Source organism: Euleptes europaea, chromosome 3 (genome assembly GCF_029931775.1).
Source record: "Euleptes europaea isolate rEulEur1 chromosome 3, rEulEur1.hap1, whole genome shotgun sequence".
NCBI lineage: Eukaryota > Metazoa > Chordata > Lepidosauria > Squamata > Sphaerodactylidae > Euleptes > Euleptes europaea.
Genome location: NC_079314.1, coordinates 118,507,416 through 118,521,955, shown reverse-complemented (window position 1 = coordinate 118,521,955; position 14,540 = coordinate 118,507,416). Strand labels below are relative to the sequence as shown.

General features: G+C 46.5%; 1 protein-coding gene across 1 annotated transcript in view; it reads left to right on the top strand.

Annotated features, from left to right (window-relative positions):
- PLXNA4 (plexin A4) overlaps nt 1-14,540 on the top strand; it is a 587,111-nt gene that overhangs the window by 450,672 nt on the left and 121,899 nt on the right. The window contains exons 11-14 of the mRNA XM_056845760.1: nt 2,385-2,481; nt 5,614-5,804; nt 9,402-9,553; nt 11,153-11,270. Coding sequence (XP_056701738.1) covers nt 2,385-2,481; nt 5,614-5,804; nt 9,402-9,553; nt 11,153-11,270 — 558 coding nt within the window. The remainder of the gene's footprint in view (nt 1-2,384; nt 2,482-5,613; nt 5,805-9,401; nt 9,554-11,152; nt 11,271-14,540) is intronic.

Genomic DNA, 14,540 nt, shown 5'->3' with positions numbered 1-14,540 from the left:
CCCAACTCCTTCCAGATCAGGCTCAACTCTGATAGGAAGGGAAACTGCCCCACCTCAGGGGGTTGTGTTAAGCAGCAACTGTATACTATTCCACACATTCTGACTATCCGCAGAAGAGTCATCAAAATATTCTTCCCAAACATGACTGGGGGCAATGGCAAACCAATGGCAAACCCTTCCCCAAACCCCGCCCTCCTCAGGCTCAACCCCAAAAACCTCTCACCGGTGGCGAAGAGGGACCTCTCAACCCTAGACTTCAATTCCATAGAGTCCAATTGCCAAAGCCACCATTTTCTCCAGGGGAACTGATCTCTATCAGCTGGAGATCAGTTGTAATAGCAGATCTCCAGCTAGTACCTGGAGGTTGGCAAATCTAGAAATGCGCATATCCACTTTCTTTGGAAACCATCAGGAGCCCCAGTGAGATTACAGAGGATTCAAATTGGGGTTGCTGAAAATATACAGATAACCCAAAGGGAGGAGAAAAGAAAGAGAGCCATCCCTGTTCTTGACGGGGTGATCGTCAGAGAAGTCGGGCCAGTTAACTGTGTTTAATTTCCGAAGAGAAAAATTGCTTTATAACTTTGGTTTTTATTGTGCAGTGATCACAAGATAGGTTTGACCCCGCAATTGTATACCACTTAGCAGGGACAGACCTACCTTCTCGGAAGGCTCAGAGATCTGGTTTCTCCCAATAATGCTGTATTAAATGGCAAACACCATATTAAGTAGAAATGCATGGCATGAAATTCTGACTTTGGGGGGAAAATAACCTTGAGGTTGTGATTTTGCTTGAAGGAGTGGTGATCTGTACTTTGCATGGAAAGGGTTGACCCTATCCTTCCTGCTTTCCTTCTCAAAATCGCTCCCCCTAGCGGCTCCCCCTCTTCCTCCAGGGTTCCAAATACACCAGGGGGTAATTTTGAGCAGAAACGTGGTTGGGGAATTGTCCAGAAACAGGTTCAGGGCAGACAAAAGGAAATTGTTCTTTACTCAACAGTGAGCCCCGTGGCGCAGAGCATTAAGCTGCAGTACTGCAGTCCAAGCTCTGCTCATGACCTGAGTTCGATTCCGACAGAAGTCAATTTCAGGTATCCTGCTCAAGGTCGACTCAGCCTTCCATCTTTCCGAGTCGGTAAAATGAGTACCCAGCTTGCTGGGGGTAAAGTGCAGATGACTGAGGAAGCCAATGGCAAATCACCCTGTAAATATAGTCTGCCTACTAACTGTCAGGATGTGACGTCACCCCATGGGTCAGGAATGACCCAGTGCTTGCACAGGGGACTACCTTTTACCTAACTATACATTGGAATTAACTGCCAGTGGAGACCGCAGTGGTCACGAACAGAGATGGCTTTAACAAAGGGTCTAGACTTAGTCACAGAAGAGAGGTCCATCAATGGCTACTAGCCATGGTAACTGAGGGAACCTTCCAAATGCAGAAGCGGTTGGGGACTCCTGCTCTAACCACTACACTTAGGGTTGCCAACCCCCAGATGGTACCTGGAGGTCTCCCACTGTTGCAGTTGATCTCCAGACAACCAAGGTCAGTTCCCCTAGAGAAAATGGCCTCGTTGGAAGGTGGACTCTGTGGCGTTGTACCCCACTGAAGTCCCTCCCCTCTCCAAACCCCACTCTCCCCAGGCTCCACCCCCAAAATCTCCAGGTATTTCCCATCCCAGAGCTGGCAACCCTAACTACACTGCCCTGGCTGTCAATTCAGAGAGACTTTGGGTGACTTGATATGAAATTTTGAGAAGTTTTGATGGAAGAAAGCATTGGTGGGTATGTGTAAGAAAAAGAAGAGTTAGTTTTTATATGCCGACTTTCTCTACCGCTTAAGGGAGACTCAAACCAGTTTACAATCACCTTCCCTTCCTCTCCCCACAACAGACACCCTGTGAGGTAGGTGGGGCTGAGAGAGTGTGACTGGCCCAAGGTCACCCAGCTGGCTTTCACATGGAGAAGTGAGGGATCAAACCCGGTTCTCCAGAACCTCCGGCAAGATGGCTGATCTGATCACAACTTCTCTCAAGAGCTCTTGAGAGAACCTGGAGACGCTCCAAAAACGAGACACTTTTAGTGTCCCAACTACGTTCCTAAAATTCCTGCTGCCGAAAAGTGCGGTTTTGACTCCCAAACCTTCCCCCGGGAACGAAGCCCAGGGGGGTTTGGATGCTTGTCCCGCCCGGCTGAGGAAGAAACCACCGCCGTGAGCGCCTCCAATGGATTCAGGATCAGATCTCCTCTACCAAACACCAGTTATGCAAGACTGGAGGGGGAAAGGGTGTCCACTGCCGACCGGGCCTTTCTCCCAGCTGCTGTAACAAGAATTGGGTGTGACGTTCTTGGTTTTTACTGTACTCTGCTCTTCTAACTTTTAGTATTCTTACGACGGGATGGAAATTAACAGCCTGCCGGTGGAGCTGACAGTCGTGTGGAATGGGAATTTCAACATCGACAACCCCGCACAGAACAAAGGTAACAAATTATTTCAACTTGTCCTTGGAAGTGGTAACCTTAGCAACGGGGCCGGCATCCTTCCCTACTCTTGACAAAGCCGCCACTGCTTCCCCTCGCTGAAGACCACAGGGCCTTATTTATGGTCTCTGTAAATTACTAATTTTCGTGTTGGTTTCTTTCTCGTTCTCTCTGCCTGAGCACCTGAAAAAATATCCCCTTCTCCCCCCAGTTTTGAGTTTTATCTCCATTTCTCCTGACAAGGCACTCAGTTCATTGAATGTTACCTATAGCTTAATTCTGTTCTGTCTAGATGAGTTTTTGTAGATTCTTTTAGGGTGCTCAGTGTCCATTTTATGCTGTTTTTGTAACCCCTGGCTTGCTTTTAATGGCTTTTGTTTTTATCCTGATGGGCTGCAATCCTAAGGACACATTCTCGGGAGTAAGCCCCATTGCATAACATGAGTCTTCCTCCAGAGTTGACCTGCTTAGGATGCATCCCATGATTTGTGATGCTTTTATGATAATGTCTTATTTGTAAGCTGTTTGGAACAAGGATTCTGGAGCTGTGGCATATGAATTCCCTAAATAAACTGACAAACCAATAAGGAGTGGGGGTTTTTATCCTTCCTTGACCCATTGAGCTTGGCAAGCCAGGAAATATCAATTTTTTAACCACCTCTGATCTCATCTCTCCACAATTTCTTTCTCATGAGCTGGAAGGAACTCGTTTTCTAAGTTCCTAAGCTCCTCCTTTTGATGCTGTCATATTTTTCAGCTTTATGATAATCCCATTGTGGGTCCACCACAAATGTAAGTGACAACATTTCAATCCCTAATAATGCTTCATGTTGGGTTTTTAGATGCAGCCACACACCAAAATGTTGTTTCATTGAGGTTTCTAGAGTTGCTCTAGAGTTGAGCCCCACTTATTTTAAATTATTTAATTGACTAATGACTAGGAACTGGTTTTAAATTTTAGATTTTATTGTTTAATATGGTTTTATGATATTACATGTTACTGATTTTGTTAGCCACCCTGGACCCACCTTTAGCTGGGAATATAGGGAGGAATATAAATCGAAAAATAAAATTAAAAATTACAGCATTCTGGGCAATTCGAGACCATCACAGCAACTTACGTCTGAAGTTCATATTTTACAAAAAAAAAATCATTATGTATTAATTTATGTGTGCGTTTATTCTGTGTGTTATGAACGGTCTTCCAATCCTTAGTTGATATATCACAGTGGGTAGCCGTTGTCAAAGAGCTCCCCAACCTGTCTCCACCAGTTGGAGGCTGCTTTGGTTTGGTCAAAAGTTTTCCAAAAGACAAAACCTTGAACTCCAGGCTTTCGCCCCACGTCCAAGGAGTAGCTGCCACCAGCCCTTTCAAAAGGTTGAGCTCCAGGGGGAAGATAAGGGCAATCCTCTCCCAACTCACTCCAAAATTGAGTGTAACGCTTACCCTGCAAGGTAGAGGCCTGCCAGGGAAAGATTACACTCCCAAAATGTCTTAGGTTTTTGGTAGGTGGTTTTACACTCACACAAGGCACTTAGAATTTAGGCTTGGAATCCCAAAATCACAGACACAAGCCATTTAAAGGCTAACAATTTATTTATAAGATTCAAGCTGGTTTACAGGAAAGAAAAAGTCATGAAGTGTTAAGCAAGAAAATAATAAACTATTTAGCATAACTAGCTAATACATTCAAAAGCCTTTTCGGTTCAAAAGGATTGGCAAAGGTTTCTTGCATCAGGTTTATAGTTACCAAGTTCCAAAGATGCTTCCAGCATTCAAGAGTTTCAAAAGGTTGTCCAAAGGTTTCTCCAAGCAGGTCAGCTTGACCAGAGTTTCCCCGTAGGGCCAAAATCAAATGGGTTGTGATGCAGCCAGCACAGCTCTCCTTCTGTACCCAAAAGCATGCATAGTTTTCTCAAGGGTTGGTTTGTCCTTATATTCGTTTTCTCAGTGGCATGAGCTCATAGAGGCCATTTGAGAAAACGCAAGCACTTAGCTGTTAATTAATCACTTGGTCAGAAATTGCTGACTCATTCAGAACTAGGAACACCATCTCTGGACCCACCAATGTCAGCCATACTATCTCAGGTTCATATTGCTGCTCATCTTCTAATGTGATTTATGCCATCACATGCCAGCAATGCCCTTCCACAATCTACATTGGACAAACAGGTCAGTCTCTTAGACAAAGATTAAATGGACATAAGTCTGACATCAGAAACCACAGTATTCAAAAACCAGTGGGTGAACATTTCAACCTTCCAGGACATTCTGTTGCAGATTTAAGAGTAGCAGTTCTCTTACAAAGGAATTTTAAAGGGAGATTGGAAAGAGAAACTGCTGAATTACAGTTGATATTCAAACTAAAGTCAATGCATTTACCTGGGCTGAATAAAGACCTTGCATTCATGGCCCATTACCAATGCTGATTTCTCCACACCCATCTCTCCCCTGGACATCACAGACTCTTCTGCATATCACACCTAATCCAATCAAGCCTGCTATTGACATTTACATACTGTTCCTCTACTTAAAGACCGATGGATTCACATTCTAGCTGTATCTGAAGAAGTGAGCTGTGGCTCACGAAAGCTCATACCCTACCAGAAAATATTTTTGTTAGTCTTTAAGGTGCTACTGGACTCTTGCCCTTAGTTGATATATGTTTGTGTACGCGCGTAGGTATAATACTTGAAACAAGTAAAAGCAAATGTCAAATCCTAATTTATTTAAATGCTCTATGCTGATCTTTGACCATAATAAAGTATAACAATAATAATTATTTATTTAAAAGCTCACATGCCAGATCAGTACTCTCCTCTGTTGCCCAGCTATAGTCTGCCTTCCTTTCCTGATATGCATGCCCCTCCGAGGCATAGGGTTACCAGTCTCCAGTTGGTAGCTGGACATCTCCCACTACTACAACTGATCTCCAGGCGATAGAGATCAGTTCTCCGGGCAAAAGTGGCCCCTTTGGAAGGTGAAGTCTATGGTGTTATAGCCCATTGAAGTCCCTCCCCTCCCCAAACCCTGCCCTTCTCAGGCTCCACCCTCAAAATCTCCAAGTATTTCCCAACCTGGAGCTGGCAACCCTACCTCCTCCAGATTCCCGTCTATTGTTCTCCCAACAGTTCACCTATACAAATGTGGAGCGATGCGAGAGAGTTGCGGTCTGTGCTTGAAGGCGGATCCGGACTATGAGTGCGGCTGGTGTGAGGGTCAGAACCAGTGCACACTGAAACACCACTGCCCTATTCTAGAGAACCGGTGGCTGGAACTCTCCGGAACTGGAGGAAAGTGCACCAATCCCAAGATAACCGGGGTAAGTCCTCCTCCGATTTTCTTCTCAATTCACAGACTGTAATAAAAAGGTTTACCAGGAGCAAAGAGCCACCTTTACTTTACGCCATTGTCCTGTCCTCCATTTTATCCTCACAATAACCCTGTGAGGTAGGTTGGTCTGAGTGTGTGTGACTGGACCAAGGCCACCCAGTTAGGTTCAGAGAATGGACTTTGTGGCCTCACATCCCTGCTGAGCAGTTTTCCTTCCCCAGATGCCACTGTCCCCAGGCTCCACCCCTAAATCTCTAGGAATTTCCCTACCCAGAGTTGGCAACCCTACTCCAGTGTCACCTTGCAGCTTCCATCAGAGACAGGATCAAAATTCTCAAATTCTTGAAAACAGGAGTTTCTCAAATGTGAGTCTTTCTCCTTGCAGATACAGAGCCAGTAGTCTCCCAATAAAGTTGCCCTTTTTGCCTTGGCAGAAGGTTTGTGCATATTGATATACCCGATCCGAAAATAAACCCAAAATTAGTTGTTTCAGCAATATTCGAGTTCAGGTAGACTAAATACCAAAACCTGGGAATCTGTCCAAAGCTGAATAGGTGATTTCTGAAAAAGCCAATAGTTATTTGGCTTTTTCGGGTTGGGCTATTTGCCTTTGCTCAGATGCATGGCTCTGTGCTTTCTCTCATTTTTTATCTTTGACTGGTTTTGTTAGAGCCCCATAGTTGGGGCACTTTTGAGGTAGGGGTTGTGTAATTGGAGCCAACTTGGTCTGACCAAACATCACCATTCAGTGGGTTAATCTAGATCAAACATAAGGGTTATTTAAGTCTATCTGGAGGGATAGACACTCAAACTAAAAAAACCTGGCTTCAACAGCTGCTGACACCACCAGGCTTCCGAAGAAGACTTCCTCACCTGCGCGGATGATCAGTCTCCTTCAGAACAACCCCCATGGTCGAGACTTCAGCTGGCTCCGATATCACAACCCCCCCATGAAAACCTGCTTTCAAAAAGAAGGTTGCCCTGAGTAGTGGCTTTGTTTCCCCACACCATGACCATCTCTTGAAATCAGATTTTTGAGGACTATAATAAAGGACTGCTCACAGGACATCATTTGCCACCAAAAGTAATGTTTTTCGTGCCTTGTTTTTCTTGCATTTAAGCCTTTTTCCTCAGTTTGGAAGCTAATTTGCATGATCATTATGCTATGCACCCCAAATACGAAGGGAGCCCCCAGACTTTGAGGCTCCAGCCTGCCAGTCGGCTCTTTCCGCCAGTCCTAGGCAATGTGAAACTTCTGAGGGAGGTAGATGTGAATTTCCTGCATTGTGCAGGGGGTGGCCTAGATGACCCTGGTGGTCCCTTCCAACTCTATGATTCTATGAGCTTGTTTATGGGCTTCCTTGAGGCCCCTGGTTGGCCACTGTGTGAACAGACTGCTGGACTTGATGGGCCTTGGTCTGACCCAGCAGGGCTTTTCTTACGTTGTTATGTTGACATTATCAAGTCTGCAGTCTTCAAATCTATGGGATGGCAACTACGGTCTGCATATAGCTGGAATCTGCAGTCCCTAGAATACTTCTTTCCTCATAAGTATGCCGAGGACTGCAGTCTGAAATCCCATTGGGTCAACCTGTTTACAATCGAGTATGTCTCAATCAAGAGAGAAGAGTTTCCCAGCAGCTGCTCTTTGCTAAAGTTCTCTTGATTTTCAGCCTTGTTTACAATGAAAAGCTTTCAAAAGGACCTCATTAGCATGTGCCCTAATTAGTATGTACTCAAGTTCGCATATCCACTAATGGAATATGAACCGGCTGTGAGTATCCATAAAGAGATCTTGGCATCACCGGGGGGGAGGGGGGGCGGTAATAGGGTTGCCAGCTCTGAGTTGCAAAATACCTGGAGAATTTGGGGGGGGGGAGTCTAGAGAGGGCGGAGTTTGGGGAGGAACGTCAGCGTGGTGTAATGCCTTAGTCCACCCTCCAAAGCAGCCTTTTTTTCTCCAGGGGAAATGATCTCTGTCACCTGGAGATCAGTTGTGAAAGTGGGAGATCTCTAGGCCTCACCTGGAAGTTGGCAATGCTAGAGGATAGTTCAGTGAAACCATTAATTCATGGTGCTGCAGCGGTGAGAAAGGCAAAGTCCATGAGAGGTAAATGCCCCACCAGGAATTGTAACTTATTTACCAGGTAGGCTGAAGATCATCATAGAATCATAGAGTTGGAAGGTGCCAGTCAGGCCATCTAGTCCAACTGCCTGCTTAATGTAGGATCAGCCTAGAGCATCCCTGACAAGTGCTTGTCCAGCCTCTGCTTGAAGACTGCCAATGAGGGGGAGCTCACCACCTCCCTAGGTAGCCGATTCCACTGTCAAACAACTCTTACTGTAAAAAACTTTTTCCTAATATCCGGCCGGTATCTTTCCGCCCTCAGTTAAAACCCATTATTGTGAGTCCTATATTCTTCTTCCAACAGGAAAAGTTCCCTGCCCTCCTCTAAGTGACAGCCCTTCAAATCCTTCAAGAGAGCAATCATGTCCTCCCTCAACCTCCTCTTCTCCAGGCGAAACATTCCCAACTCCCTCAGCCTATCCTCTTAGGGCTCGGTCTCCAGGCCCCTGATCATCCTCGTCGCTCTCTTCTTCACCCGCCCCATTCTGTCCTCATCCTTTTTGAAGTGAGGCCTCCAGAACTGCACACAATACTCCAGGTGCGGCCTGACCAATGCAGTGTACAGCAGAACTATGACATCTTGAAATTTGGATGTGATGCCTCTGTTGATGCACCCCAATATCACATTAGCCTTTTTTTGGCGCTGCATCACACTGGCTGCTCGTATTTCACTTAGGGTCCACCCGTACCCCAAGGTCTTGTTCACACACAGTGCAACCCAGAAGTGTATCCCCCATCCAGTATGTGTGTCCCTCATTTTTGTTACCCAGATGTAGAACACAGCACTTAATAGTCTTCTGTACATCTCCAGGCCTTTTGACCCTGGCGTATGAAGAGATGAAGAATAACTCATGGTGCAGTTCTGTGTTGAGATTGGTTGCTAGTCTTGGCTTCTCAGCAGAATATTTGAGGACCCTCGGATTCTATGCAGCCAAACTACTCATAAAACAAAGATTGTTAGACCAGAGCGCTCAAACTGATGCAGGTCTTGTAGGCAATTTGAGAACATCTATAGTTTATAGACAATCTCTCTCTCTCTCTCTCCCTGGACTCTTCCAGCGCGTTTCACCAGTTTAAGAAACTGCAAATATAGAAAGGCCTTCACCAGGGCACACTTAGATATTTTACTGCTCGCAGTCTTTGAAGGCCGTTTCAATAGGGTTGCCAACCTCCAGGTAGTAGCTGGAGATCTCCTGCTGTTACAACTGATCTCCAGCTGATAGAGATCAGTTCCACTGGAGAAAACGGCTGCTTTCGAAGGTGAACTCTATGGTATTATTCCCCATTGAGGTTGCTTCCAAACCATGGCAACCCTATGAATCAACGTGCTCCAAAACGTCCTGCCTTTAACAGCCTTGCTCAGGTCTTGCAAATTGAGTGCTGTGGCTTCCTTTATAGAAAATAATAGTGTGTTATCTTTTGCTTTTAACATTTCCGGTATGGTTTTTATTCCCTTAGATCAGCCCAGTCAGAGGACCCCGAGAAGGAGGCACCAGGGTGACCATCCGAGGAGAAAACCTGGGCCTGGAGTTCCGGGACATTGCATCGCATGTCAAAGTAGCCGGCGTCGAGTGTGTTCCCCTGGTGGAAGGATATATACCAGCGGAGCAGTAAGTAAGCGCTGTGGGGCAAAAAGTAAGGAGGGAGGGGCCATGGCTCAGAGGGAAAGCATCTGCTTGACATGCAGAAAGTCCCAGGTTCAACCCCCACCATCTCCAGTTAAAAAATATCAGGTCTCAGGTGATGTGAAAGACTTCTGCCTGAGAACCTGGAGAGCATAGAATCATAGAGTTGGAAGGTACCACCCTGGTCATCAAGTCTAACCCCCTGCACTACCTTCCCCACACACCGCCAGTGACCCCCACTAGGGCTGTCAATTCGGTTCGGTCCGAACTGAAAATCAACCGAATTTCCCCTGATTCGGTGATTTTCTGTTCGGACGGATCCGAACTCAAAACTGGCGGGCAACCGGGGGGGCCGAATTCAGCGAGTTCGGGAGTTCGCGAATAAATTCGGCAAATTCGGCCCCCCTTCAGGGGAGCCCGCTGAAAGGCGCGGGCTGCCCTTTAAACTGATCTGAGCCTCCCGGCCGGGAGGCGCAGGTCAGTTTAAAGGGCAGCCCACACCTTTCAGCGGGCTCCGCTGGAGAGGCGCGGGCTGCCCTTTAAACTGATCTGCGCCTCCCGGGAGGCTCAGATCAGTTTAAAGGGCCCCCGCGCGCCTTCAGGGAATCCCTCTGAAGGCGCGCTGGGGCCGAATTTCCCCCCGAACTCCGGACCCCCCCGAATTACCGGGGATCCGAAGCGGAGGAGTTCGGACTTCGGCACGTACCGAACCCACAAGGGTCAAATTCGGCCGAATCCGAACTGTACCGAATTATTTTTTTTTGACAGCCCTAACCCCCACTCCATGCCCAGAAGATGGCCAAGACGCCCTCCCTCTCATCATCTACTTAAGGTCATCGAATCAGCATTGCTGACAGATGGCCATCTAACCTCTTCTTAAAATCCTCCAGGGAAGGAGAGCTTACCACCTCCCGAGGAAGCCTGTTCCACTGAGGAACCGCTCTGTTAGAAAATTCTTACTAATATCTAGACAGAAATTCTGTTGATTTTATTTCAACCCGTTGGTTCTGGTCCGACCTTCTGGGGCAACAGAAAACAACTCGGCACCCTCCTCTCTCTGGCAGCCCTTCAAGTATTTGAAGATGGTTATCATATCCCCTCTCAGTCTTCTCTTCAGGCTAAACATACCCAGCTCCTTCAACCTTTCCTCATAGGACTTGGTCTCCAGACCCCACACCATCTTCATTGCCCTCCTCTGGACACATTCCAGCTTGTCTACAGCTTTCTTAAATTGCAGTGCCCAAAATTGAACACAGTGCTGTATGCCGGTTGTCTGCTGTAAAGAATACTCACCTGACCATTTTAGCAGGTGACCATTCTGCAGAAGTGATCTTACCACGGAGTTGATTACACGTTTGCTGGACTTGATTTTGGATTCTTGTTTACCTTTCTTGTTTGGTTGGGTTGATGCATTTGCGTTTAATTTGTGTCATTCATCATTGGTACTCTATTTGTCCGTTCAGTTACGTCTGGGTAATCCTCTCCACTTTCTTGCATACTCTACTCCCATATAAACTTCGCAAATGGAGGGGAACCACATCTCCCCGGGTCCCTTATTCATCAGTCTCTGTGCTTCTCCTTTAGAATAGTGTGCGAGATGGGAGAAGCCAAGCTCAGCCAGCACGCTGGGTACGTGGACATCTGCGTGGCCGAATGCAAGCCGGAGTTCACAGCCAGATCCTCCCAACTGTATTACTTTACGGTAAGTGTCTTCACTGAGTTCCAGTATTTGTTTGAACCGGATAGGCAGTTTCTCATGTTTCTAAACACAAATCTGTGGCCATTTATGCAAGGTCAATTTTGATGCTTGCTCAAAGCTCTTTTTTAAAAATGTGACCTTTAATTGACTATTCATAAACCCAATGCAAAAGGAGAAATTCCACCCCCCCCCACTCGCCTGTTCCTTCGCTCTTTTGTGTGCATAGCCGTTGGCGATGGTCGTTTGCATAGCTAAGCCGCGTTTGTGATTTTTCATGGTTCCTTCAGTAAATGCTTCGGTGCGGGGGCGGAGCAAATACAAAAGGTTGTGTTAAAGGGGCTCTTAAGAAATGTGAAGCAGGTATGCACCAGCTTCGCAGTCACCTCCTGAACGACGGTTCAGCGTGAAAAACTCAAAAAAAGGATGGGGGTCACTTCAGCCTGGAACGCGCTGCTAATTACCAGGTTTAATTGGCCTGTGTGTTCTGCACCATCAAGTCGCTTCTGACTTCTGGCGACCCTATAAAGTAAGGACCTCCAAAACGTCCTATCGTTAACAGCCTTGCTCGGGTTGTGCAAACTGAGGGCCTTGACTTCCTTTATAGAGTCCATCCATCTCATGCTGGGTCTTCTTTTCCTGCTGCCTTCAACTTTTTCTAGCATTCTTGTCTTTTCCAGTGAGTCTTCTCATGATGTATGTAACCAAAGTATGATAACTTCGTTTATGCATGGGTACTTTCACATGGTCACCGCTCGGGAATGGTTGGGTGGATTGGTGGGCTGTTGCCTGCAAAAAACACCCACCTGGCAACCCTCGTAATTCTGAGTTAATTCCAGGCCTCACCCGGAGGTTGGCAACCTGATTTCTAGGAAAGTAAAAAAAAAGGGGGGTGTGAATAAAATCTATAAAAACCTCTCTTTGGGAATTCCACACATCCCTAATTCAGATAGAGGAAGGGCAGAAAGAGACGAGATTTGAAGATTGTACACCAGCATGGTGTAGAGGTTAAGAGCGGTGGTTTGGAGCAGTGAATTCTGATCTGGAGAACTGGGTTTGATTCCCCACTCCTCCACATGAGCGGCGGAGGCTAATCTGGTGAACTGGCTTTGTTTCCCCACTCCTCCACACAGAGCCAGCTGGGTGACCTTGGGCTAGTCACAGGTCTTAGAGCTCTCTCAGCCCCACCTACCTCACAGGGTATCTGTTGTGGGTAGAGGAAGGGAAAGTGATTGTAAGCTGGTTTGATTCTCCCTTAAGTAGTAGAGAAAGTTGGCGTATAAAAACTAACTCTTCTTCTTCTTCCTCCTCCTCCTCCTCCTATTGTGTTTGTCTTCCTTCCCTGCTGTAACCAGACAAACTCCTATTAATCTGCCCGGCGTTCAGTGCTGGCTTTGGGCTGGCAGCTGGCGGCTCTCCCGGCTGCTGTTTGAAGTGCTCATTAGCAGTGAATGATCTTCAAGAATTTCTGCATGAACAGGAGGCGAAGCGCCGGCCAGAATCTCTGGTGAAAGGCGGTGGCGCCTTGAGACCGTTCTTGAAAGGGTGACTTGTTTTGAGAGTCGCCAGAACGGAGAGGGGATAAAATCTGTTATGTGCCACCCAGATCTTCTCTGCTTCTTTCTTGTGAAAATCCACAAAAGCACATGTGCCTCTGGGCACAGGGCCCTTCAAGGTGGGCAGCGAGGTTCAGTGGCTGAGTGTCAGATCGGGTTGCCAATCTCCAGGTGGTTTCACAAAATATGACACCTCTGTGTTCAAAAGTATAGCTAAACCTAAAATCAACACAGAGTGGCAAAGTATAGCTAACCCAAATACAAAATCAGCCATATGAGTCATCAGCTCAGTAGTACAAAGGAGTTCACAATCCCAATAGTCCAAACTTATAATATTTCCTTTTCTTTTCTTTATATCTGGATTCTCCTGGTCGCTCTCCTGTATATAAAGAAAAGAGAATGAAATATTATAAGTTTGGACTATTGGTATTGTGAATTCCTTTGTACTATTGAGCTGATGACACATATGGCTGGTTTTGTATTTGGGTTATAATTTTGGCTAAGATTCTTTGGTGTGATGATATATAGAGACTTTAGGTATCTTTGCCGTTTTGTGTTGATTTCAGGTTTAACCTCCAGGTGATGGCTGGAGATCTCCCGCTGTTACAACTGATCTCCAGCCAATAGAGATCAGTTCACCTGGAGAAAATGGCTGCTTTGGCAATTGGACTCCATGGCATTGAAGTCCCTCCCCTCCCAAGACTCCGCCCTCCTCAGGCTCCACCCCAAAAACCTCCAGGTATTCCCCAACCTAGAGCTGGCAACCTTAGTGTCAGACTAGGATCTGTGAGTAGGGTTGCCAATCTCCAGGTGGAGCCTAAAGATGTCCCAGAATTGCAACTGGTCTTCAGATGACAGATGTCAGTTCCCCTGGAGATAAGGTTGCCAACCTCCAGGTAGTGGCTGGAGATCTCCCACTATTAAAAGTGGTCTCCAGGCGATAGGGTTCAGTTCACCTGGAGATAGGGTTGCCAGGTCCCTGAGGAGGGCGTGGTTTGGGGAGGGGAGGGACTTCAATGCCATAGAGTCCAATGGCCAAAGCAGCCATTTCCTCCAGTTGAACTGATCTCTGTCGGCTGGAGATCAATTCTAATAGCAAGAGATCTCCAGGTACGTACTAGCTGGAGATCTCTCGGTATTATAATTTGTCTTCAGATGACAGACGTCAGTTCCCCTGGAGATAGGGTTGCCAACCTCCAGGTAGTACAGGTTGATATATATACACAAAGTGCAAATTTTATAAGCTACTGAGATGAAACAAGGACCATATACATGACACATACAAAGCACAAATATTTGCTTTGTATGTGTCATGTATATGGTCCTTGTAGCTTATAAAATTTGCACTTTGTGTATATATATCATCCTGTACTGTTTTCCTAACCTTGTGGTATTAGTACAGAGGTGCCTTTTTTCTCCCCAACCTCCAGGTAGTGGCTGGATATTTCCTACTATTAAAAGTGATCTCCAGGCGATAGGGTTCAGATCACCTGGAGATAGTGTTGCCAGGTTCCTCTTCGCCACTGGCGGGAGGTTTTGGGGCGTACCCTGAGGAGAGCGGGGTTTGGGGAAGGGAGGAACTTCAATGCCATAGAGTCCAATGGCCAAAGCAGCCACTTTCTCCAGGTGAACTGATCTCTATCTGCTAGAGAACAGTTGTAATAGCAGGAGATGTCCAGCTAGTACCTGGAGGTTGGCAACCCTACCTGGAGAAAATGGC